The sequence below is a fragment of the Dicentrarchus labrax genome, unplaced genomic scaffold (genome assembly GCF_905237075.1).
Source record: "Dicentrarchus labrax unplaced genomic scaffold, dlabrax2021, whole genome shotgun sequence".
NCBI lineage: Eukaryota > Metazoa > Chordata > Actinopteri > Moronidae > Dicentrarchus > Dicentrarchus labrax.
In genome coordinates this window covers 19,548,117-19,575,915 of record NW_026136703.1, presented here as the reverse complement: position 1 = coordinate 19,575,915, position 27,799 = coordinate 19,548,117, and the positions used below count along the sequence as shown (strand labels likewise).

The 27,799-nt window shown below is 39.3% G+C and overlaps 2 protein-coding genes across 7 annotated transcripts; both read right to left on the bottom strand.

Annotated features, from left to right (window-relative positions):
- nkx2.1 (NK2 homeobox 1) lies at positions 1-27,731 on the bottom strand. 6 transcript variants are annotated; one of them, XM_051389511.1, is made up of 10 exons: positions 27,632-27,731; positions 24,401-24,470; positions 20,772-20,992; positions 20,447-20,546; positions 17,711-17,756; positions 16,091-16,195; positions 15,077-15,196; positions 5,895-6,049; positions 2,020-2,257; positions 1-1,318 (listed from the first exon to the last, which is right to left on the bottom strand). In XM_051389511.1, the coding sequence occupies exons 8-10, from the start codon at positions 5,973-5,975 to the stop codon at positions 639-641; spliced, it is 999 nt and encodes a 332-aa protein (XP_051245471.1). In that variant the 5' UTR covers positions 5,976-6,049; positions 15,077-15,196; positions 16,091-16,195; positions 17,711-17,756; positions 20,447-20,546; positions 20,772-20,992; positions 24,401-24,470; positions 27,632-27,731; the 3' UTR covers positions 1-638. The 6 variants fall into 6 exon arrangements, with proteins under 6 accessions (XP_051245471.1, XP_051245479.1, XP_051245488.1 ...); XM_051389519.1 differs by having other exon boundaries at positions 5,895-6,041; XM_051389528.1 differs by having other exon boundaries at positions 20,782-20,992.
- Positions 9,705-11,768, bottom strand: nkx2.9 (NK2 transcription factor related, locus 9 (Drosophila)). Its single transcript, XM_051389581.1, has 2 exons — positions 11,190-11,768; positions 9,705-10,766 (listed from the first exon to the last, which is right to left on the bottom strand). Exons 1-2 carry the CDS (start codon positions 11,347-11,349, stop codon positions 10,198-10,200), a joined length of 729 nt encoding a protein of 242 aa, XP_051245541.1. The 5' UTR covers positions 11,350-11,768; the 3' UTR covers positions 9,705-10,197.
- Positions 27,732-27,799: the final 68 nt, after the last annotated feature.

The window sequence follows — 27,799 nt, the reverse complement described above, 5'->3', positions numbered from 1 at the left end:
TCTTGTTTCCATAATTTATTAATAGGACTGTTTTGTAGTAAGTCAAATATCTATATAAGTTACAAAGAAATAAAACGTACAAATACCAATGAAACGACAACAAACCGGCAATAGGGTCAAAAACTTTGTACAACAGATAGCTAAAATTCAAACCTTTTACAGAAATATACAAGCTAGATCTACGGCTTACATTAAATTCTATTATAAATCAGAGTCATGTGTGTCTGTGTGTTTGTGAGGGGGGGGGATTTAAGCACCCATATACAGCAGTTTGAGTGTATATGCCTTCCTGTTCAGGTTCACCTTTTTCCCAACTAATGCGGCCTATAATGACTGCTGATTCTTCTTTTGTCTCAATATAATTTACATAAATAAATCCCAAGACTTTCACATCCGCAGTTTTCTGGTCAAAAGTGTTTTTTTTTTTGTTTGTTTGTTTTTTTTCCCCTCCTTCACTTCCTTCCAAAAAGGTGAAAATTCAAAGAAGAGCTGCACTGCGCCGATTTCTCTCGGCTCTTGTTCAAATGCGCACATTTACAGTGAAACTTGTCGAGTCTTGAAAGAAAAAAGTCTTTTTTTCTCTCTCTCTCTCTCTTTAAATAGAAGAATTGGTTTTAAAACATAGCCGGCGCCTCTTGTCACCACGTCCTGCCGTATAACAGGGCTGAACACTGCAGGGCCGAGCCGTACTCTGCGCCGGGGGAATTGAGGTGGGAGAGGCCGGCCACTTGGCTCTGCAGCGACGGAGGACTGGAGGAGTGCGGCGCCAAATCTGGAGAGTGACCTGTGCTTCCCACCTGCTGGCTCTGATGCTGCCCGAGGCCGGACGTGTTGTTGGACATGATCATGACATTGCCCCCTTGCTGGTGGTGGGTCTGTGCGGAGGATGTGGGCGTGTGGCCGCTGCCTTGGCACGGCTTCCCGTCCTTCACCAGCACCGGCACGGCCACCCTCCGCGGGGACTGCTGCTGCTGCTGCTGCTGGCAAGAGCCGCTGTCCTGCTGCATCTGCTGCTGGGACACTTTGTCTTTCGCCTGCCTCTTCATCTTGTACCGGTGGTTCTGAAACCAGATTTTCACCTGGGTCGGGGTGAGGTGGATCATACTTGCCAGGTGCTCCCTCTCCGGCGCCGACAGGTATTTCTGCTGCTTGAAGCGTCGCTCCAGCTCGTAGACCTGCGCCTGGGAGAACAACACTCGCCTCTTTCTCCTCGGGGTGCTTGACAGAGAGCCCATGCCTTTACCTACGTCTGCCAGGGAGCTGAGGCTGCCCATGCTGCCCATGTTCATGCCCGACGAGGAACCCATGAAGCGAGAAACTGAGGAAAAAACACACAATTAATACAATGAAATTACTACACAATGCAAAAATAAGTCTGTCTTTATGTGAAAAACCCTTTAAATCCGACAATTGATTGATTTTTTTTTTTATGGATAAAACTATGTTATTATGATTAGCATTAATGTAATTCCAACCCTGCTAATTATTTTCATGGATGTCACAAAAAGGGCCACTCAGCATGGTCTGCATTTTGACAAGCAGCTGAGTAAAATTAGCCTTAAACTGCTTCCCAAAGAGGCAGGTGCCCCTATCCATAAAAACAAACTCTAATGCGTGTCAAAGTCCAGATTCACACACTAAACAGTGAAATCTATCAACTAAACCTCTGCAGCAATAGCTCCTGACTGACAGCATACTATTATTGGACTAATGTGATAAACTAGCCAAAGCTTAGAGGGGAATTTTCGGCATGAATGCTCCTTATGGGGAGACTTGATTTAGCTTCATCTTTGCCCTCCCTGATAATACAATTAAAACCTAGCGGGTGAAATCTACACTGGAGGGGTTTGGAGAGCGCACACTTTGGCGCACAAACAGAAAACAGGTGACAGACACAATACAGCGAGCACTGAAATTAAAACACAAAAACGAAGCATGCAACACAGGGCTGCATTTCAGCTGCGTACACCGTGCTATAACTCAAAGGCTGGAGTCAAAGTACAGGTGCAGGCTACTCACTGGTGGAGAAGCGCGGGTCTGGGTTGGCTCCGTACCAGCCGGTGGCCGTGGTGCTGCCCCTCATGCCGTCCTGGTAGGACGGCAGGTCGCCCATGTTGCCCAGGTTGCCGTTACAGTAGCCCCCCATCGCCGTGTGTGACAGCTGAGAAACACCTGCCGCAGTCATATGGTAAGCCGCAGACACAGTCCCATTATGGCCCATGTGGTGCTGCTGCATCGCCGCCTGAGAGACCTGCGGCTGCCGGTAAGAAGTGAGAGGTGCCCCCAAGTTGTTATTCTCCATACTTACTTTCTTATAGCTCTCCTCAAGGGGACTCAAGATATCGGAAACAGAAAAAGGAGTCGTATGCTTAGGGCTCATCGACATTGTTCTGTGGCTGGAGAGGGAGAAATTAGAAGGCAAGGCAATCTCTCCTTCTCTCTCTTTTTTTTTTTTTTTTTTTTTTTTTGGCCAAAGCCCCTCTGGTTCCTGTTGTCTCAACGTCGATCCTGGTAGATGAACACGTAGGAGAGCGCCTCAAGTCCGCCTTAATTGGATTGAGTGGGAGCTCGGTGCTGGCTTTGGTTTGTTTTAGCTGGGTGCCAGGTTTAAGGCTACCATCAGAGGCGGGGCATCAGCAACAATACCAAACAGCTCTAGCCTCCTTTCGCCGAGCGTAATTTCACTTACAAGACATGTGCTCTCCTCCCACTAACAATAACATAAGCGCTGTAGCCTACATGATCATAAATGTTCATCCCGGAGGCTGCAGGCGGTGTCCGGACTCGCTGCAGCTGCTGTATTCGGAGTTTGTGACTTGTTGCTGTCGCTGATAAACACACGGCTGCACCTTGAGACTGCCACTGACCACAATACACTTTATTAACTGTAGTGATGTTTACGAGGGCCTCTTGATGAAAGGAGGCCTATATGGACTTGAGAGTTGGAGAACCACTCCTCAGTTGAACTACTGACTTTTAATGGCCATGAGAGGCCTCCAGTGATTGCAGGATTGTTTGTGTTATGCCTTATCGTACTCAGACATGCAAAAGTGCACTTGCGGGGAGGGAAATTGACTGATACTGATAAGTAAATAAATACACATCCGCGTGTTAAGTGGCTGCGTAAATGATTAACCCCCCTCGTTCTTTTTTTTCTTTTGATATCATTGGACGCAAGCAGCATGTTACCTAAATTCAGATGCACACACTTGTCTAAGAGACACACTGGAAGAAAGGAAAAAAAAACAAACAAACAAACAAAAAAAACACAACAAAATAGAGTCTGGAGTAGGAGAGGCTCTTATGTGAAGTTAACGGCGTTCAAGTACTCTCCTGCAGCACAACGCCAGGTAGCCCTCAGTAGCATCTTGCCTTAATGCTTAGGGAGCCATAGCAGTTTAACTCGATCATATCTCATTTCTAAAAAAATTACACAGGAGCACAAGGAAGGATTTTTGGCTCCATCCAACCAGCGCTGAACTCAAGAAATGGTTCTCTCTGCCTTGTTTCAGAGCCAAAGTCTACTTTTACGCACAACTTTTAGGTCACTTTTTCTACACTTTTGACCCCAAAATAGGACTTCAAACTATTTTGAAACCATAAAATTGGCAACTCACACTAATAATTTTGTATTTGTGTATTTCTATTAGCATTATTGGTATTATTATTTTTAATAATATTACATTTATATTAGAATTTGCTATTACCAACAGTACATTTTAAAGGTGTTATTTTAATGAACAGCAATAGAACATTATTTAACACATCTGACAATATTTTAATACAAAGCTATAGCCATAAGTACAAGTCATTATTCGGCTACTAATTTACCTTCCTGCTTTTTTAGATCCAAAATTACTAACATACGACATTAGAAAATAAGCAGTGAAGATTTCAAATCGACACAATAACTTCTAACTTACACAATCTGTGGATGTCAGGATCATGCCGGAGCTGAAACTATGGCTACTGCAAAAAAAATAAATAATAATAAATCAAATGTTATGAATACATTTCGGTTTTGTAAAAGGTCTTGCCAGGAGGTCTAACGTCAGTCTTGCAGCAGCAGCAGCTCCGAACAGAAGACGTCTGAGCCTGCAGCTTGAGCCGATATTTCCTTATACAGGAATTAAAGAAACACAGCGTCTTCTGGTGGCAGACACAATCATTTGTAACATTGTGATCAGCTTTTATTCCACAGTGACTCTAAAACGTGTGTTTCTTGTTTCATTTCTAGAATAAAAGTGGAGATATGTTTTAACTAGTTGTATTTTCTTTTTCTCTCTCTCTCTCTCTCAAATAAATGATGATGATGACCCTCAGCAACAAGCTGTCAAACTAAAGCCAGGCTCAGCAGCAGCAGCAGCAGCAGCAGTGTGAGGGTGTGTGGAGTAAAGTCCTATTACTGCAGTGACATGCAGATCACTGACAGTTTGTCACGGGGATCATCAGACACAGTTCTGTATTTTACAGGCTTCTGGCTACATATTTCACGGCTGCTATAAGTGAGATAATCTGCGCAGAGCTGTATGGAGGCACTGGTCCAATTTAAAGAGCCCTACACACCATACACATCACAACAATCCATATCCGCCTATTGCCTCACAATTATCTTTAATGAAACAATATTATCATATAGTCCAAGCCTAAATATTACAGTTAAAATAAATTGTTTGGATGATAGCCGAGGTGCGGTGCGCATAATTCGCAGGCCATATAATCGCAGGCAATTAAAATTACAGCATGTTTCTGCATCCAAGGTAAATCTTGCTTATGCCTTCCTTAATTACGGAATTTCGCAAGACATTCTTAATCATCTAAATCAGTACCTTTTTACTGTTCTGGCACACGGCTATTATGGCCAATTAGCGGCAATTAGTCCAAATGTTCCGACTAATTCCTCAGAATAATGAGGACACTTTGAAGTGGCGGGTATGAGGCTACTGAGACTTTGTTATCGAGGCTTCAGGTTGTTGTTTATGAACTGATTGGTGCATGATATAATCCAGAGAGCAACTTCAGACGGGGGAAAATAAGTGTGTGCAATGAAAACTAAAAAGAAAGTTATTAGTCATATAAATATATAAAAAAATCAACAATAGTTTCCTATAAAGATACAAAATATTTATGATCGCATATGAATAGCAAGAGCTTAAAAAATGTAATTAAATGCACCCCAAAAGGAATAAATATTAAACTAATCTATCCATCAAGTGCAAATAAATGTCACCCAATATCCGCTAATGATCCACAAATTGATCTCCAAGGTTACATTAAAAAAGATGAAAGCATCCGCACACTTTATCTCCGCTGAGCATTTTCTGCGGATGAATAACAAACTGTAGATCTAATGATGTTACATTTGGGCTATTCTGCCTTCAAAACCCACATTGGGGTCTATATTTATTAAAAACAGTTACGTTAAATGTCATCAATATCGCCTGCGTCGTGCATGTCTACAGCCAAAAAAACACAAGGATTATAATTGCCTCCTCTTGCTCTGACTGTACTGGCTCCCTTAAAGACTTATTTATTCCTCAAAACTTTTAATGACTTTTTCCTGTTTCCTCCAACTCTATCAACTCTTGTTCTACCAGGAAATGAGCTGCAGCAGAAAAAAAAAAAAATACAGACTCTGACAAGGTGACAAAAGAAAGAAGAAAAGCTTCACCATCACAGATGAGCCTTCAACTGATGATGACCGAATTAATAATAAATAATAAACCCTCATTATTCAACCAATGCAGTCACATTCTGAAAAGAGGTGGAGATGTTAAAGGTTCATGGTGCAGATATTTCCAGCTGTACTCCAAAAAAAAAAAAAAAAAGGCAAAAGAACAGGACTCATTAGAGGACAAGTGAGTTTGCAACACAACCCTTGAGCAAATACTCACGCATGACGTCACACCGGGCAGCCACACGTCACTACGGGCGGCCATCTTTCTGCACCCAATCAGCAGCCCTGAGAGCAACATAGTAGTGGCGGTGGGTTTTTTTCCCAGTGAAACACGACCCCTGGTGGCTCACTGGCAGTTTTCCTCCTAAAGAACTTAAACACACAGTTTGGTCACATTCACTGCAACATGTGAGGAATTATACAGAGTGTTAGTGCGCCATCTAGTGGAGAGTTGGATCACCAACACGAAAATACTTTTTTTCTGAATATGGTGAAGATGTCAGCATTTCACCACAATCAACAGCGTAAATAGCTTTCAGTAAGTGCACACTTTACACTTACTGCCATACTATACTCACTCATACTGTACACATATTCTACAGCACCTGTTTACCAACATCTCAGTGTGTATATATAGTTATTATTTACTGTTTATAAGATGTGTATCCATCACGGTATAGATATGTATATCTGTCTACAACCTGGTTACATTACAGTTTATACACTTTACTATTGCTCACCTGGCTACCACAGTATTATATTTTATATTATATTAGATTACCATACTTTTATTATTTAGATTCTAATTAGATTTTGTTAAACTTTTTGTTATATTGTTAATTTTTAATAAACACATATACTTTTATACATAAGAGTCCTGTTGGAGGAAGGCACAGTTGCCAACATTTCTTCACTGTAACTGTTGTGCAGAAGACAATAAAGAACTTAAACTTGAAATACAGCAGCCTATTTCTGAAAGTTATAGGCAAAAGGACAATTACCAACTGTTATTAAACAAAAATATTGTGTGGCCAGTATGTAAAATGTTAAATAAATCCACTTTAAAGTATTTTTTACATGTTTTGGAGCCATTTATTTCAAACTCTATATTAGCTGCACTATTAGTCTGAGCTTTGAAAACAAAAAAAAGGTTTTTCACTTAAAGTTTATCACAAGAGATGTAAAGATCTTCCTTTACTAGGATCATTTTGGTATGTACAAATGTTTCCTATAATGTTACACAGCCTGTGTTGAGACTGTGAAAAACTTTACTGTTAAATACCAGTTAAATTCTGTTGATCACTGCCAGGCCATTATTGTAGACAGCATATATATATATATTCATAGATTTAACGAGATGATTTAACTTTTTTTGTTGAAAAATAGTGATCATTCAAAGCCAAAGCAGAGTATTTTTATATGTATTAAAACATGTCTTTTAATGAATTTCCATATTTATCTGAGATGTTTCTAGACACAGTGTTGAATGGAAAATATTTACCATTACCAATAATTACGTCTGCAGTGTGTAAGACATGATCAGCTTCCCTAATAAGCTTCTTATAACATGATCCTCAACTATCACTTACTGCAGTGGTTCCAACCTGGGGCCCCTGCAGGGATCACATGATAAATCTGAGGAGTCGAAATAAATGAATGAATAAGAAGGAATTACCAATAAATGTTAATAAATGGCTCATTGTATGAACAGATTCACTTGATAACAGAATTTTTCAATGCCCCGGACATCACTAACATAATTTCATTTTTGAAAATCAATCAAGAGAAATACCAGAAAACAGAAACACATCAGTAATCTTATGGGACTTTTTACATTTTTGTTCCATTTATCATATTTAAGAGTTGCATAAAAATGCTGCTAAACTAAACACAACTTGCTTACCAGGTTAGGAGGCTATCAAAAACCTTTAGAAAGGTTTTGCTCATCCAGCTTCACATGAGAATTAGCTCTAATATAGCACCATAGAGGTCTGAGTCTGTAAAGTCCGCCGTCCTCTCTTCATCTGCAGTGAATTCAGGCGGGCATCACACCACTCAGAGCTCCAGGAGAGGCAGTAAGTCAAACTTAAGTCTCACTTCAAGCTCACTCATTTAGGCTTATACAAGCTAATGAAATTCTAATTTGTGTGGTACATCATATAACAAACAAACCTAAAAGCTTCAGTAGTTCTTCAAATAATGCAAATATATAATAAACATATTAAAATTAAACATGTCTTTATCCTGTTGAAACTTCTTTTCTTGAAGTTGCATATAAAAATTTAACTAAATACAATTTTCTGTTTTTTAAAAAAGCCTTAAATTAAGCAGTGATGCAGAATATCACCAGAGAATAAATGGTAAGTTCTTCAATATGTAAACTATTATATTTTGTTAACTTTGTTACCTCTACTGCACGTTTTTACATGCATGTTTGCAAATGGACTAAGACAAACTACAACAAATTCTGTCCAATAAGGAGTCAAATATTTGGGAAAATGTTACTGTTTGCAGCTAAAAACTTGCCAATAAAGGACATTTTAAAAAACAGCATCAGTATCTAACTTAAGACCTAATATGCATTAAATGTTATTTGCAACAACTTAACAAAACTCCTCCTGTGGCCTTGTTTATGTGGACCTTATAACTTTCCTGAAAGGGGCCCCTGGGGACCGACCAGTGAGTAAAACTATAGGATGGGCAGGCTAATACATGCCCATCCTTTTCAGACAATTCCTCTGACCAACTTAAAAAACCAATGGCAACCTCTAAAAGCCTGTCTTTGTCACCCTTAAACCCCAAGATGCTCTAAAACACCATTGTGCAGTTAAACCTCATAAATTTGTCGCAGGGACTGATTAAACATCACGGGAATTGAAACACTAAAGATTTTGTCTTGGTCCCTTTTGGATGAGGGACAATGGTCCATTCACGGGGAGACACGCAGACAAAAAGAGTGTTTAAGGGGAGATGCAGCGAGCTGAGGGGTTCGGCCAGTCCCCTCCATATGTGATACAAGGTGGCCCCAGCGAGGGGGACAAAGGACCAGGTGACAGGGACGATGGGCTGCAGGGTCACAGGACGAGCAAACAACATTATAGGGGGCGTGAAAAGCAGAAGACCCCCCTCGTCACTGATGAAATACTGACATGATTTTAGACACTGAGGCATATTTTTCATGATATTTAAATAAGAGTAGAAATCACTAAGGTATGTTTTACGTCTGAGAACACGATAATCAAGACTTCTCTCTAAATTCAGGCTCACAGGGAGTCACTTTTCACTGTTGAGGATAGTTTGTTGCAGCAGCCTGAGTGCACAAATAACTTAATAACACTGTATAATCTGCTTTGTCTTGTAATACACAACCAAATAAAAATCAATAAAAACTTTTTTTTTCCTTGCATATTTCTGCCTGTAAAAGGCATTTTGCTCCTTAACGGCACCTGTTCAGTTTTCCAGTAACACATTTAGGATTAGTGCCTTTAATTCAGCCTGTTGCACCCTCAGAAATCATATTCTCTTCAAACCTACAGTAAACAAACCAAGATCTCCACATAAAACCTGAGTTTAATTTATCCCACTTGCTTTAGAATAACAAAAGTTAATTGTATAAAAGTGAAAAGCAGCCCATGGGCCCAGACGACAACAGGGTGCTATAGTGAGAGAGGCTGTAATGTTTACTGGGTATTCTTATGCTTAACCAAATCCAGTCCTTTAAGGAGTGATGTTTGCTCAGCTTCTGGGTGCATAATTAGTTTTTTAACATTATAAAAGCTCCAGGCCACAGTCATGACCTGCTACATATTTTAGATTTGACAAATTGAATATATTTTAGACTACGTATTATTGTTTTAAAACTGTTAAACAGACTTTTGGAAGAGGTTAAAAACCCTTTTCAAAGAAAAAAGACAAACTTAAAAAAATATTTGTTTGTGTGTCTGTTTGTTTTGTTTTGAGAAATGGATGCAGATGATGCTTTTCGGGGGCTAAACTTGAAAAAGAAAGCACATTACACAGTCACATGTATCATTCAAAATATGAGAAACTTTTTATTAATAATTTTGTTCACAATAAGAAACAGTTTAAACAGTTAAAACCTTTAAAGAGAGTCTCCTTAAAGACAAACAATAACATTTTTTTCCTTCAAACATTCAGGCTAATAGTGGCTTTGCTATACATCTTCTTCTACCTCCTCCTACTGAACCTTATTTGTCTTCAACAAAAGTTATTCATACAAATATTATGTTTAAACAATTTTACATACAAATACAAATACATTATCTCACCGGATAATTCAAAATCTACAGGCTACACCAGTAAGCCCATGGATGAGAAAATATTATCAGCAGTTTAAAAAAATAGTCACAGACACACGTAAAAATATGAAAATAAAATGTGCAAAATATCCTTCGTTCTATAATGAAAATCTAAATGTTTAAGTTGCTCGAAAAATTTGCAGAACATTCAGAAAACATTTGATGCAATTCTAAATGAGTTTGTGCATTGACATGAGGCCTTCATTTGAAAGAATTAAAGTGGATCGAGTCGCTCCAAAAGTCTCTCCAGGCGAATCTGGAGGCCGCTGCGGTGGGAAAGTGCTGCTGGTACCTCGGAGGAAGAGCGACGGGGGACGGGTGCTGAAGAGACGGGTAGGCTAAGGGGAAGGGTACCGCTGCAGAAGGAGGTAAACAGCCAGCTTTCTCCGTCTCAAGTAAGCAGGCGTGGAAAGGTTTCCCATCCCGGACCAGGATCGGAACAACGACTCGGCGAAGCAACGGAGGCTGCGGTATCTCTAAGTCCTGCAGCACTCCTTCTCCCCGTCCTCTCTTCATCTTGTAGCGGTGGTTCTGGAACCAGATCTTCACCTGGGTCGGGGTCAGGCTGAGGAGCCGGGCCAGCTGCTCCCTTTCTGGGCCGGACAGGTAGCGCTGCTGACGGAAGCGCCTCTCCAGCTCCAGGGTCTGGGCCTTGGAGAACAAAACCCGGCGCTTCTTGCTCTTCTTGCTCTTGTCTGGCTCCGAGTCCAGGGACGAGTCATCCGGCTTGGTCGAGTCGGGGGAGGCTTCGAGACTCCCTTCATCAGAAGCTGCAGAAATAAATAATGAAGGTTAGTCCAAATTTATACAGATATTATACGTTATATTACATATTTGTACTAGCTTCCTCTCTCTCCTCATCTATCTATCTATCTATCTATCTATCTATCTATCTATCTATCTATCTATCTATCTATCTATCTATCTATCTATCTATCTATAATTAAACATTTTAATATAACATATTTATAAACATATAAACATAAATAAATAACATATTTAACATATAAATATAGCAATACTTCCTGAGGAAGGTTGCACCATTTTCTAATATCTAGAGGTTTCTTATAATTTCAGAATAAAGCTACAAGTTGTTAAAATAAAAAATAAATATTTGGAGGGTAGGGCGGATGGACGAGTTATATTCCAATAAATTGCACCCAACATATTCAGCATCATCAACATGTACTCACATATGCAAGGGCTCCGGTCGCAGTCCATCCAGGAGGTGTATGGCGAGCTGGAGGAGCAGGAGGAGTAAACCGGGGAGGACCGCGGCGCTGCCTCCGCATCCCGCTCAGGCAAATCCAGGATGCTCCTGACGGAAAAACTGAACTTGGTCGGGGCAGCCATCGCGTCCTACGAGTGTGAGAAAAATCCGGATTTCTTTTGCGTAAAAAAAACCCCAAAACAAGCCCCTCAAAGTAAAGCTTATCCAAGGAGGAGGGAAAAAAACGCAGCGGATCCTCTCCACTTTACGCGCTGTCCAAACACAGGTCGGAAACCAATGTGTGCACTGGGCTCAGTGTTTACACAAACAGCACTCCATAAGCTGCAAACACAAGGCTGCTCCGCTTATAAAGCCTCCTCCTCCGCTGAGTACCTGAATGGCTGGAGTGCGGTCGCCCAATGATGGTAGGTGTGGAGGAAGAAAAAAGCGTCAACAATGAGCGAAGGAAACACTCGTCATCATTACAGATTCGTCCCGTATCGTCAAACTGGGAAACAGATAATGGTAATTGTTGGAGCTGAATCACGTCTTGGGTGGCAACTGACAACAGAGCCCGTCCCATCATCAAACTCCCCCCAACCCCTCCACCTCCCTTCCTCCCTCCTCCCCCCTCTGCTCTCGCCCAAACAACGTGTCCAACATTTGCATACAAAGTGAGCAATTAGCGTGATGGCTGCAAGTTGGTTTAACTAATACGTCCATTAGAGACGTATTAATTACAGGCGTGAGAAGTTTTGACATTTATGGATGGTGGAGGACTCCCAAACGTGCATTTTTTTCCCCTTCCCCCTCCCTATAAATGTCCTTTTACATATTTAGGGAATGCCCAACAGGAAAAACCTTTATCTTTTAAGTTTTCTGGATGATATATGACAATTTATATAGTAAATAGTTTATGAGATATGATAGTTTAAGATTCAATAAATAGCTACTAACACAATTTAATGTTATAATCATATATAAGTAGTTATTAATGTATTTGTCAACAACTATGACTCATCCTGTGGGCACCAACACGTGGGGGCTGCTCTATAAACATAGTAAATAAATAAACACAACACTACAGTTGTAAAAATACAAAATATGTCTTCACATACAATTGTACTTGATGATACGTGATATTATAGCGCGTTATAAACCTGTTCTAAATGTTTATAAAGTGCTTAGAAATGTTAAATAAGTTGGTAAACGTAAAGACTTAATAATAATTGTACTGCAGAGGCAAATTTATTGTACAATAAAGACTTTTTTTATGCTCAACCTCCAAAACAAGAACTTCTGACAAACAGGAGCAGTGACTGATGACTGCTGACAAGGTTTTATTAATTGGTAATCAAGATAAATTGTTGATCATTCATCACGCTTCACGCACAGAACTTAGAGGGATCCCTGTGGCTTCTGATGCATTACTGTTCTTGTTTTTCTTTTTAAAAAGGTGTTTAAGTTGAATATTAAAATGTTTAAAAGCTTGATATCCTGGTGTTAAAGCTGTCCGGTCATTCCCTATTCAAGATGACGCCTACAGGCTGATAACTTGTCTCTCCACGAATATAAAACGCATTACATGCAAAGCGTGAATCCAGCCGTATGTGGGGGGCTTTTTTTCCCCTCGTATTTGATATTGATATCGGCCCTCATCCACTTCAGCGAGGTGCATGAGGCCGGGGAGGAGAGTGGTGGTGGACATGCCTCCCCAGTCGTCCTGGGTGGTCGGGCGAGAGGGAACACAAATACATGCCAACCAGAGGAGGGGAACAAAGGGGGAAAATGTAGCCCCGCGTCCGAGACCCGTTGGAAGCATTTGTTCCAGTCAAGATTTTGCATTTGTTCAGTCCCGCAATAATGCCTGATTGACGCCCCGGCACAATGTCCTTTAACTTTGCAGGATAAATCCGAGCTTGTTCCGTGTTGTCATGGTTTTGAATGGAGCTGAATAGGATCTGGGACACTATCTACTGCTCTGCGTCTACTGCCGCCAAGTCTATAGTCCGAATCAATATTACGTGTGTGATTCAGGACGTATTAAACTCCCTTTACGTTTTCAGAGTTCAACAAAGTCGGTGACCTGTAGTATCAACCCAAAATGCTGCGAAAACCAGCCTTTATCGCTCATTTTCTACCTTTACGCACGTTACGCACAAGTGCTTCCTTGGAAAACAAACACTATTCAGCAACTTTTAAGGTTAAATTTGCTATCCCCAAAAACTGAGATGACTCACTCTCCCCTTCAAGCATCATGTCTGTGCACACAAGAGCCTCCCAGCGGTTGACAAACACCAGCGGATTACAGTACCACAGGTTTGCTGGAGTGGATAGTTTACAGAGGGCACTCGATTGGAGAGCAAAAACACGCAAAGGCAAAGAAAAGTCATGTCCAAAGAGCGGGAATTTCTCTGTCCACAATGACCCAGCAGCCTCTTAATCTATTTAACACCCGTATAGGCTTCAGCCAGAGAGGGTCCTCTGCAGCTCCCAAGAGCTCTCCACTGCCAAATATTTACTCTGTTGTTCAGCTCTCCATTCCCAATCCCTTCCTCAGCTCAGCCAAATGGAGATTTTTCTCCCATGGATTCAGTGGCTGGTTTTACTTTTCCTGGGCAACTAACCTCAATGAATATATTGCAGACTATACAATATATATATATATATATATATATTCCACAAACACTCAACCACATGCAGTGATTTACTCTAATGCCAACATTTAAAATTATATTTTAAAATTTAAAATATAATAATAACACTAAAGTCCTCCACTCAAAAATGTGTTTTACGTATTTTTACTTTATATGTTTGGGCTTCACTGTGCAGACTAACATACGTGCATGTTTTCACATTCATTTCCTCTGTGCTCACCTTAAATTTAACTTTTTTGTGACATAATTTGGAACCAATCATGGTCCAGTATCCAACTTACACAAAGGTGATGAGGAGACTAGAAACCTTGAGTACACAAACAGTGGGACGATACTTTTATCATATAAGTAGGAGACATAATACGGCTAGAGGTTAAACTTCGTAGATTCTGTGTTTTTCAATTAGAGAGAAGATGTGATATTTTATTTTATTTTTGTAAAAACTAAATCAGACACAAAGTATGATTCAAAGCAGGGTATTTTTGTACACTATATCTTCAAACATTTCTAGGGGTGAATCGTTAACAATGAGGCAATAAAAACACAGTGAAACGCTGATTACATTTATGAACTGTTGTGTCCAAACAGTAACTTAATGTTTCGATGTGAGAGTGTGAATTTGCAGCCTTTGCTTCTAAAATTTGACACATATAAGAACTCGACCATTAAAAAAAGGTTACATAAACCCCCGACCATAAGGTAACAAACAATCCACAAATAACCAAACATAAAACATGGTGGCAATATGACTTCGTCTGTTTTATGACTCCAAAACTGAGGTAGCAGTACAACAAAAATGTAATTACCCCTTGACCTTAAACTGGACTGGACAGCACAAACCCAGCAGGTTTAAGAGGCCTTTTTGGAGTAAAAAGTTAACTGAACTCGCTTCTTTCTAACTCCTCACCAACAGATTTTTGTCACTTTAAGACTTGCAGCCCCAACTGATAATAATTGCCTCAAGTGATGTCACTTAAGGCAATTGATCAGGCTGCACGGCTCCTTCTGCCGCCTCAAAAGGCTTTACACAACTTTATTGTGTAAAGCCACCATAGTTTCTCTTGCGCTTGAAAGGCGAGTTGTATTTAGTTGGTTGCAATCTGCTACTTTACCACTAGATGCCACTAAATCCTACACACTGGTTCCTTAAGTAAAAGTAGAAATACTCTTTTACAAGTAAAAGTGTTGCATTCAGGGCACCCTGGTAGCTCACCTGGTGGAGCTGGTTCCCCATGAACCAAGGTTGAGTCCTTGCTGCAGCAGCCGTGGGTTCAAGTCCGACCTGTGGCCTTTGCTGTGTTTCATCCCCTCCCCATGTCCATCTTGAGTTGTCCTTTCAAATAAAGGCAAAAAGCCCAATAAATGTTCCAAGTTAGGCTTTCAAGATTTTACTTCAGTAAAAGTATAAAAGGTATCATCATAAAAATACACGCAAAGTGTACTCAATGTACTCAAATGTACTCAAAAGTACTCATTATGCAGAGTGGGTCATTTCAGAATATTGTTTATTATAATATTGGAGAATAATTAATGCATTAATGTTGCAGTTGGTAAAGGTGACACTAATTATTGAGTATTTTATATACAGCTGGGCACCTTCTAAATTTCCCTCATCAATCAATAAAGTCTTATCTTAACCTATAATAACAGATCATAATTTATTTGATTACATTTTATATCATCAATCTGAATCTGTAAAGTAACTAGTAACAATAGTACAATATTTGCCTTTAAAATGTGGTGGAGTAGAAAAAGAGAGTACTCAGTTAGTTTAAGTACAAGTACCTCAAAACTGTATGTAAGAACAGTACTTGAATGAATGTACTTAGTTACTTTCCACCACTGAAACAGACTTTTTTTCTCCTTTAAGGCAAGTAAACAAAGCCTTACAACAGTCCAGCTGTGAAGACATAAACGTATGAATATCTTCTTGTCTTCTGCTTTTGCTTAATTGCTGTTATTGTGAAGCACTTGACTCAACTTAAGTCTGGAAAAGTGTTTTATACATAAATCTTTACATACTTAAATCCAATATCAGTGGTTATCTACAGTAGGTCACTGCCCTTTAACCAAATACACACAACGGCGCCAGTGTGTCCTCTGCTTTACATTTGTTGTCTATGCAGGGCCTCAAATTGTGAGGTTGCAGTTTATGAGTCGACCAGAGACAAAGATAAAGCCCGGGATGTTTATCTGATCTCACACTGACTGATTATCCATCACTTACCCACAATGACCCCTCTGTTACTCCTCAGTGCAATGTGGTGGCTCAGTGTAGCATGATGCTCCAGCAGCTGCACCTGCCGCTGGTCTCCTCTCCCTTCTCCCAGTCCTGTAAATACCATTAGCATTTTGGAGAGGGGCTACGGGGGATAATTACTTGGCAGCCACATCACTCCCTCTGCAGTAAACGGAGGTCTTGTGAGGCTGCTTGATCATGTGGCAGCTGTGTGTTTGCTGCTTAGTGAAAGTGTGTCAAAAAAGTCAGGTTTGTTTATACGCCGCTTTGAGACACAAAACTAGTGTGTACTGATGGGATTTTCATGAAAGAAGTGACAAAACAGGGAAAACGGGGACATCAGCAGGGAATGTTCTGGCATTATAGAAATGAAGTGTTTTTAAAAAAAAAAAAAAAAATCCAAATTAAGAGCAAAGGCACTTAAAAAAACATGTCAGATACTGAGAAAAAACAATAAATATTAACATTTTTAAAGAGGATTTTGATGGTAAATTAGATATCTGGGGAGAACTATTGTACAGTTTTAGCTCAGTCATGTTCCAAATTTTCTTTCATTTCATTTCAAACCCTGATTCATATAATTTCAGATAAGTTTAACATAAAGAAATCACCTTTTCAAATGTTTGTGTTGAATCTAAGAGAGAAAACCAAGAAAGTCCCAATATTCTCTCTAAGCTCTGTGCATGCAACATGATGAATTAGCAGTGTTTTTTATCAGTATTACCAAATAATCAGACGTGGAAGAAGAACTCAGATCTTGTACTGAAGTAAAAGTACTTATACCACAGTGTAGAAATACTCAGAAGTTGCACAGACGTATTAGAATCAAAATATACTCAAAGCACCAAAATTAAAAATTACTCCTTATGCAGATTTCAGAATAGCATAATTAATATTATTGGATTATAATTATTGATGCATTAACACCACTTTAATGTTGCAGCTGGTAAAGGTGGAGTTGATACTTGTGAATTTCCCCCAAGGATCAATACAGTTTTATCTTAACCTATAATATGCCATCATAATTTGATTATTGTTGATGAATATTGATCATATTTGTATTTTTAATCTGAATCTGCAAAGTAACTAGTAACTAGAGTTTGGAGCCCGACCGATATATAGGCCGATATTAAGCTATTGCTGACATATATGTTTCGTATCTGTGTATATGTCATCCAATATGGGTTTTTTTCTGGTATAGAAAGCAAAAAGTCCTGTAATTTTTTTAAGTTTTAAGTTATTTATTTTTTACTTTTATTCATTCTTTATCTCTGTGTTCATTTCTAGAAATGTAGCCTATATGTTAAATTATTTCACACGTTAAAGAATACGTAACTTAAATGTTCTTTGATAAAGTTATTTGTTGGAGAAAGCAACCATTCTGGGTTCCTTTTTCATTCCAGCTAAAAAGTTCACTCTATCGGCCACCATATTGGTAATGTGTGAATTTCCCCCTCTACAGACAGTATTGTTTCAGCCTCAAAAAACCCTTATCAGCTAAAATTATGACATAAATGTAGAAAAGTAGAAATAGCAGAAAATACAAATGAACCTTAACATTTTCACCACATGCAAAGATTCTCTGAAAAATAATGAAATACTACTCACTTTTGAGCCCCTTTGTTTCCACACCTTCCATCATCACAGCCAGTCACTGTTGATGTGAGTCTCAATTAGTTAATAACATCAGACACATGTAAAAAGTGACAAAGCTAACATATTATCATTACATTATAGCTCTATGTATCATTAAGTCTTATGTCAAATTAAAGTTTACTAAAGTAAACATACTTTATATTATACATACATATAAGTATACACTTTGTAAAAATATCTTCCAACCTGCTATAACAAGACAAAATACAAAGTGAATAGAGTTCCAGACTGTACTCCAGAGATACTTTGACGTAAAGAAATGTGAGTTTGCTCTCTTAGAAGATCTGCAGCTCCTGAAACTCAGAAGTCGGTCAGTGTTGGACGCCAACAACAGAAGCAGCTTCACTCATTAATCAATAATGTTTTTAAAGTAGCAACAATAGCAAAAGGCCACCATAATTATCTTTTTCTGTCCTAAAGCATTTGATCAATATGGTAAATCTGTTTTAATGCACTGAGAAAGTATAAATGTGCAGCTGTCTGTACTTTAAAGCATTGCATGAAGTGTTTCACTTACACTTATCAAACCCTCCAGACTTCAATAAAAGGTGTTGTTCATTACAACTCACATGTAAAATAGCTTCTGTTCTCTGCCTGTTTGAGTCTTCAATCAACTTTGGACAGTTCTGACTATCCTGAAACTTTTTGTCTCTTACTTCCTGAACACAAGACCTATAATTTATGAGCACAAACAACAAATTATGTCTCTGAACTGTCATTGTTAGAGCTGACTTGTTGGCCATGTGTGATACTTGGTTGCCCTCTGCAGGACACACTAATAAAAGACTGACAGACTCCTCATGTCTCCTCCTTCTGCTCTTCCCAACCAACCACAAACTGTGGGTGGAGCTCACTTTACTTCATCCTCCCTAAGTGTTTGCAGCCAGTGGTGGAGGAAGTATTCAGATCCTTTAAAAGTACGAATACCACACTGTAAAATACTCCTTTACATGCAAGTCCAGCTCTGAATATGTGAGTATAATCAACTAAATGTACTGAAAGTATTAAAAAAGTACTCAAACCTCAAAATCATTCAAACAAATTAAAATGATGTATATAATTAAAAGGAAATGCAGCAAATCCTCAAATCTGATAAGCTGGATAGCATAAAATAAACAAAAATAACATGAAACGTTTTCATATGAAAAATTAGTGAAACAATTTTCAAAATAAACTCCTTAATTAGTCAACTAATCATTTCAGCTGTACTTGTATAAGCTGTTGGGTAACAGATTTTATAAGCTCTTCATTTGTTCTGTGCAAAAATGTTAAATTGTAAAATGTCCAAATAATTGTTGTGTATAGTGTGTAGTGTGTACTAAAAAGGGACATGATAAAAAAAGACTCAAGTACTTCAAATTTGTACTTAAGTTTAAGTACAGTAAAGTTCTTAGTTACATTCCACCACTGCCTACAGACTTTACACAGCCACCATCCAGACCTGTGTGAACATGCAAAGGTTCAGTCCCTGAGTCTGCTGAAGGACGTGGCCGACAGGTTTCCAATATTAAATCAATCAATCATTAATTTGATCATCAGAACCGTTCATTTGGGTCGATGCACTTCAAGCTACCTCACAAATGAACACAGATGGAAGATGTAACACCACACTGTGAAAATATTACATTACAAGTAAAAGTCAAACCCTTATTTAAGTAAAAGTATGTATGTTGCATTTCACTGCTGTAGATGTTTACGGTTGAGCTCATTTTAACTACTTTATACTGCTAATATTTAATACTGTTGGGTAGTTTAATACAGTGATTTTAAAGTAGGGGTCTGGGGAACCCCAGGGGTCCTTGAGGGTATTCCAGGGGGTCCCTAACAAAAAGGGGAATGCTTTATTTTCACTATAATTCAATCTGTTGCCACACATTGAAAGACTGTATGACTATTTAGGTCATAGGTTCAACACACTTTATATAATAAATCCTATCAGGGGACCCTCTGATCCTACAAAATGGGGGTTCATTGGTTTAATCTACAACAAACCATCATATTCTACAAGATCATCATATGTTTGTAGCGCCGCTGTCCTTTGAGAACCACATATCTCTAAAAGTCAGCTTTTCATACGTTCAGAAACACACAGGTCCGTTTTCAGTTTTGTGACGATGCATTTTCCAACTGATCCAAGAGGGTTTAAATTTGTTTATTTAGGTTGAGAAGTAGGAGACATAAAGCTACTCCAACTCAAACTGGGTTGGAGCTGCTGCTGGTATTGTCATCTCATAGGAGGGCTACTTCTAAGTGCAAAGACTACATAATATTCAGATTTTCTTTTCCATTACTAACATCATACTAAACACAAACAATGCAAATAGCCGTTTCTATGCATTTAGTGTAATATATCATCTTTGTTTGTGGACTCTTCTTATCAACCATTTACAGGCACCTTTGACCTTTCCTGTTATTTTTGTGCCAAACAAAATACGTTTTTTTGATATATATAAATTTTAAACTGTATAGGACAGGGTAGTTTATATTTAAGTGAAACAAAGGCTGAATTATATTACCCCTGACATAAAGCAACACTTTCAACAACAGTTTATCACACACATTCAAATTCAGAATCTCATTTGGAGATACAAGGTTTTCACTGGACAGGAAATGTATGAAAAACTTTAATTTAAAAACGTAACTAAAGCTGTCAGACAAATGTAGTGAAGTAAAAAGTACAATATTTACCTCTGAGATGCAGTGTTACAGTCTCCCACTAAATATTCCTGGAAACTGTTCTTCAAGGAGGATTTGCATCTGATTCGCAAATATCCACCAGATGGCGCCACTGTAATTCGGAAGAACAGACAGTCTGGTCACAGTGTGACTCAGCAGCATCAGTGACCCTTTGAACACAGTCTGACCAACAGGGACACACAGGGAGACTCCAGGGAAGTAAAGTTGCTTCAACATTTCCGCCTTATTGGAAACATTTGGACGTATTTCTGCCCAAAAGTCCGAATTTAGGATGTTCAACATTATTAATCTCACTTCATTTATCCAGTAAACTTACCTCACTGTACCTGATCCTCCTGCCAAAAAGAAGCTGCTTCAGATTCCACTAACATGCAACTCGTCGTTAACGTTTGCAGTGAAATGCATCAGTCTCACACCATTTGCATGCCGGGAGTGTCACCACGCTGCGCGGAGGCCTCAGAGCTCCTGTGAACGGTTCTCTTCTTCATTAAGCAGAAAGAGTTACATCACTGGACTGAACTGTAGGTCACCGGGCTACTGAGGAGGAGGAGGAGGAGGAGGAGGAGGAGGAAGACATGGAAGAAAGGAATGATAGAAATTAGAATAACTTGTATTGGTTTATGTTCCGGGCATGCTCCATGTCGGCTAATTAAATAACACAAATATCAGAGTACTGCTGCCTTGTCACAGTTCTCACTGACATTATACATCTGACTCTGTCCGACCTCTGTTTGTTTATGAGGATATTGAACACTCAGTGCACTCAGTAATCTAATAACACTGTGTAAAAAAAAAAAAAAAAAAAAGAAAACGTGTGCCCAAAGCTGACTAATTACAGGAATGCTTCTGCGCTTATGCAGTGATCTTAATGGATGAAGGAAATTTAATATAAATTCAATCCAGGTATGACTCAACGATTCCTCGGGTCTAGCGCACAACGCGGCGGTGTGGTCTGCATCAACACCCCATTTGCACTTTTCTGCACAAAGGAAACGCCGCGTAAAAGCGCACTAAAGGTACAGCTCTCCATTTTTCCCAGTGTCCTTGGTTCGGGACAAAGAGCGCTCCAAATTAGGGCGGAATGAAAATATTTAATACTAATGGATGCCAGGTGCCAGACGAACAGATGTCAAAGTGATGTATGCTTAAAAGTGTCGTAAATATTGTTTCTTTTTGTCCCTCTCTGCTGAAACCCAGGCCTGGCCTCTGAAACACGACTACATACGTCGTTAACCCGCGTTCGTCCTCATTAAGGCCGCACTAAAGTTACCGGGCCACTCAGCCCGGGAGAAGTGCTAACCTGCAGAAAGACTTTAATGGTGTCACCGCCGTTTGGGCTGCAAAGGTTAGACTCATCAGTGCGGGTTATTTTAAAGGCGCCCGAGTGATGGCGTTTCCCTTAAAAAGCAGCAGCCTCCGCACATTAAAGCTCCATATAGTCTTATCTTATTTGTATCAAACAGCTGGAGGCGACACCACTCCCCTCTCTCCGCCGTAATAACCCGGATTAGTGGCGCGTTTGGGGTGACAAACTGCTGGGGCCTTGTTTCTGAAAGCAGCAACACACACACACACACACACACACACACACACACACACACACACACACACACACACACACACACACACACACACACACACACACACACACACAAAACTCTTCGCACGTGTGTATCTCATTGCAGATGTCAGTCAGTTTTGGGGACAGTTAGTATGAGATGACAGGCCTCCAATCCCTCTGTGAAACAAGAAATCACTGCGCGTCCCCATAATAACCTATTAGTGGTGGCTTTGGATTTCCCACAGGACCTTACTGGGAACAGTAAACCGGGAAACTGGGAAAAAAATTTTCTCTCCCCCCACCGTCCTGCAGGTTTCTCCACGGAGGATCAGGAGGATTAGAAAATCTCCACTTTTCTTTTTTTTTTTTTTTGGTTCTGTTTTGTTTTTTTGGACCACAAAGAAGAATCAGTTGACGGATTACAGGCAACGCGTCTCAATTCAACTGCAGTTAATTCTCTAAAGAAGAAGAAGAAGTAGAAGAAGTGTTTTCATGTGTTGAAGGTTCAGGCCCACTGAAACAAAGTCATGATGTCAGGTTGCAAGAAATTTAACGCGGATGGATCTGATTATGACTGAAACAAATCACTGCATGGGAAATAGATTCTGTACCGCTGCACGACATAATGATGGGTAGCCTTATAATAATAATAATAATAATAATAATAATAATAATAATAATAATAATAATAATAATAGTAGTAGTAGAAGAGACATTTTATAATAAGGAGTTGTGACTTGTTTTTATTATAATGAATTAATAATATTTAAATGCAGCTCTAATTACCGATGTTATTGTTTGACTTTCCAGTTGAGTTGCTATAATTGATCCCTGCATCGAAAATGTTATTTGCCATAAAGTTGCAGCTGATTAACAAATATTTCTTTTAAATTCCCAAACCATGACTTTTAATAACAGAGTACGGTCTAGTCTCTAAAAAAGTGAATATTAATTGGCATACGTTCAGTTATTTTTGGCGCTATACAAATAAAACTGAGTCTCTTCTTTAACCTTTAAAATTGTATTATCTCGCTTAGTGAGATTTTAACTTCTGAAATGATGTATTACTTATTATTTAGGACTTGTGTGCTTTGAGTCTGTGCTGTATGATGGTGGAGTTCAGACTCTGGGGACTTTGTGATGTGAGCTGATTGATCTGTTGTCAAGTGTGTCAATTTACTTTTGTGTGTCTGACATTGAACTTCTGGTATCTCTGGAAGATGAAGATATTTTCTGATTGAAGAGACTGAAGAGGTCAGACTGACACAAAAAAGTACTGAAGGAATAAAATGTGATCTGTCTCTAATTAATCGGATCGCAGGGGTATTGGAGTGCTTGGTGAAACATTAATGATGGCTAATGATGATTAGGAAGACCCTCATCATCATCATCATCATCATCATCATCCTGAATAAGTGCATTTGACAGGTGCTGAATAAAAACGCAGATCACAACAACAAACACAAAAAAATGTTTCCACAGTTGAGAGTTTTTATTCTGACTCGATATTTCCAGTGTGAAATTATTTTGTTTTTTGAGTTTTTTTCGTTGCAGTTCTACATTAATTCGGTTACTGACGGTGTATAAACGACCTCACTGTTAGATGAAGAATAGCCTATATGTGGCTTTTGAGACACATTATGGTTCACATTAATTCCCATGAGGTGAAATATACTAATAGACGCGCTTGCAGACGATACAAGCTGTAGATGAAAGTTTGATTTTAGTTTGATAGAAGTTTTTTGTGCTGCAACATCACACTCCTCTCCACTGAGAAGACGAGAAATGATCCGCTGTTGCAAGATACACGTTTAGGTATACACACACTGTCCTTTACACTTCTTTAATCACATTTTAATCGACCTCCTGAAACCATCCGCCTGTTTCACAGCCTATAAGAAAGCAGGACAGGTATGTCTGGGGCTGCACTGCATTCTCTATCAATGTGGTGACAACAAAACGTCCTCAAGTCTTCACTTGTTGGAAATTAAAAAACAAAAAGGTGGTTAAGACACTTCGCTCACACACGAAGAAGATAGTTGAGGTGGGAGTGGCTGTCATCCCGGTTTATAACTGTACAGTATGCAGAAGTAAACAAACTCAGTTTCTGGCACAGCAGTTTTTCTCTCCTCTGCTCAATCTTTGCGGCGCAAGAGAGAAATTTAAAACTGGACACAGAAGATCCAGAGAGCTGTCTGCAAGACGCCTGAACACGATTGTTAATTTTAGAAGTTGAATCCTTAATAATGGATGAAATATCTTCATGTTAGGTCATTTCTGGGAGAGAAGTGGATGGATTATGCCATCCATCCGGGGATCATTACAATTATGAAGATAAATTAGAAGAAAATTACTCACTGTTTAAATGTTAATGTACAACTTACCTGATACACTTCAGTTTCTCTGCACTTCTCAAATTCCTTAGAATTTTGGGACCAACAGCATGACAGAAATCTAAAAAAAATAAAAATAAAAAAGGACTGAAAGAGGCAGCACAAACATCTCTTTGACCCACATGCTTCTTCCATCATCTTGAGTAAATAAGGACCTGCTCGGCCCGTGAAATCAATTATGACCAAAGCAAACACTTTGACATGAAAGAAAGCTGTGATATAAACAGGTACAAGTCCAGCCACTGCAGCATGGAGCTACTTCACGACCCAGCTGCGACCAAACCGATCTGTGCATAAAAAACATGAAGAAAATGATTTTTAAATAATTTAAACATTGGTATTATCCAGATGCAAAACTTATTAGGTTCATCCATTTGTCGCATTTAGTTTAATTACATAAAATCTGATTATATTATCTTGCAATGCAACTTTACGTGTATTGTTTGGATTAAAACGTAGTACGAGTTATTGAAGAGAAATAAATATATTTTTAGAGGTATGACACCTGTATTGGAGGGGGGTCCACAGAGGAAGAATATGATAATATTTACAAAATATCCCCCAAGAATTAAATGATGGATCAGGAAGGCACATTGAGGCTGTGTACTGTAATGTCTGCTTTGTAAAGTTTTGCAGGGTTGTGTGTGTTTGTACAAAACTCTAACACACTCAGCGATCAAGAAAATATAACGAATACAAAAACGCACCTAGAAGTCTAAAGTATAATTCAGTGGCATTATTTTTTTGGCGCCTTTATCTTAAAATCTCTGCAGCAAATGTGATCATTATTGCGTAAAGGCCCACTGACACTGTACAGGAGGGTAAAAACCTGTTGCCAAAAGCAGAGAAACAGTGTGAGTTGAGGGAATAAGTCTCCTGCAGAGAGCTACAGTCGCAGCTTTCAGTCCATCGTTACACAATTTGTCTGACAAGTGATGCGTTGCCTTCACAGGCGGTTTTTGAACAATTCAATTCGACATGGACGAGTTTGGGCTCATGAGCTGTGCAGACATGTGACAGCCATGTAGAGTCTGGAAATCAGTATTAACAATATGTGTTTTAAATTTAAACGCATAATAATAACAATAACAATAATAATATAATAATCGATCTAATACGATGATTTTTCCGAGTGTAATAATCACATCATTTGTCTGACTGCATGGGGATTTAAATAACCTGCAATTATTTATTTGAAACAGCAATTTACTGTTAATTTTTCCCAGTTGCTGTGTGATTAATCAGATAAACACGTATTAAAACCGGTAACGTGGCTGCTGCGTTATGCATCCTCAGGTGGACATCTATCACACCGAAGAGGGGGAAAAGGGAGGAAGGTGTGCGTTCACTAAAAATGCTGACGATTGAGTAGTTTTTTTGGAGACCTTTGATCCCTCACCAGTGACCTTTTGTTATTTCAGCCACCGGAGGAACCTCAATGGAAACAAGTTGAGCACGTTTCCCCACGGTAAACATTATCCTTGACGCATTAGTGGCCTGGGAGCTGCAGGGTGGGCAGGTGGGGGGCACAAGCGGGGATGCGGTGGTAAATTTAAAAATATGAGTAAACTAAGACCCCCAAGTCGGTTGTGTTAAGGCAAATAACCCTTCATGTAAACATAAACACGTCCAGAAAAAGTGGTAATTTACGCATCATTTAAAAGACGCGTTTAAGTGACTTGTATTAGCGTTAAATCGCACGTTGTTATCGGTGTAATGAGATTGGTGCCCTCCTGAAAAGGAGGGGAAACAAAACAAAAAAAATGTAGGTATTGTACATGTCCTCTCCAGCAGCCCACGGAGCTGTACGTGCTGAAACAAATACTGAGGAATACTTTGTATACATTTTGGCTCCTTTGCTGCCGCTTCGGTGTTTAATGTCAGCAGAGGTTTTCAACAATATTCCTAATTGCACGTCTGTACAGGAGCGCCCTTTTGATGTTTACATGCACGTTGATCCCTTCAGGTTTGCACAGAGATGAAGGTCAGTCATGCGCCGTGGCCTTTTTAAAATATGACACGAGAAAACCCAAAGCATGTGTCAAAATAGGGGGAGAGAGAGAGAGAGGGAGAGAGAGGTGGGGGGGAGAGAGAGGGAGAGAGAGTGAAGGCGCAAAGTTATGGCGTGTGTTTGTTTCTAGTGTCGGAAGGCAACAAATCTTTCTTATTGCTTGCAAGTGGGGTTTCAGTGCAGGGAGTGCATGTATGCAGAGGTAGTAAAGTTAGAAATAACCCCGTTGTAAGATAGCTTTGAGTTTGAAAAGGTAATTATGTAAAGGTTAGGACATTAAAAAGGTAATTTCTTTATCATATAAGAGCGCTGAATGCGTCAAAGCTTGCTGTGCATAATCGGCAAAAAGAAAAAGGCAACGTTTGGCCTGTCCGGTGCAACGCCGTAATGCAAATCAAATGTATTTACAGTTAGAGATTGTGAAGGTAAAATTATTGAGTTTAAAGCAAACACCTTCAAGTGCAATGTTCGTTACACACACATGTCTACATAAATCACACAGACCTAATATTTAATTTCAAATTGGCACAAGAAATAAGCCTGGCGGAGGATTATATCTGCCATCAATTTTCAAACTGCATGACCAGGCAGATTCTTTCAATGTCAAACCCGTTTTGATGGCCTAATTTTCAGCAAAAACATCCGCGTGAAAGGATTTATTTTTGGCCTGTTTTACATGGTGCAGCAGTCGATGCTTGATGCGCAAAGAGGAACAAAAACATGGGCGACAGATGAGAAAGGAAAAAAAAGTGTGATAATCCTCAAGCTCACTGAGATACAATTTACAAAACATCACCCAGCCAATTACATTACTCAAAACCAATCATTCATTTCCTCCCATTTCCTTAATGATGGCATTTAAAAGGCTGAGATGAAGGTTGGTGTTAGTGGTGCGTAAAGCCACCCAAACTCAGGTTTTTCCCACCTTTTTTGTTTTCATAACAGAACTTGAACTTGTTTGAATTTGAAAGGTTTAATCTTGGTTATAAAAAGAAAACTAAAACATTAAATTAATGATACGTTACATTGGGGTTTTAATTGCACAAGTTTTCATGAAAATAAATTTATATATTTTTTTTCAGGTGATGGTTCCGTGTGATGGTTACCCACTGGAGCTTTTTTACGCATCCTTATTTATTTATTTATTTATTTAGCGCCACATCACGGTTGAAAAGGACTGATGCAAAATCTTGATATTGCATTATACTCACCCTATCTGTCTCAATAACAAACGCATTCATGGTGGTATATCCCCAGCTTTGCTTTCTGATGGGAGAGAGCAGGACGAGGAGGAGGACAGGAGGGAGAGGAGGGTGAGGTGGGGGATCTCTGTGGACTTGTCATGTCAAACTTTTGGACCAATAGCGACGCAGCTCTGA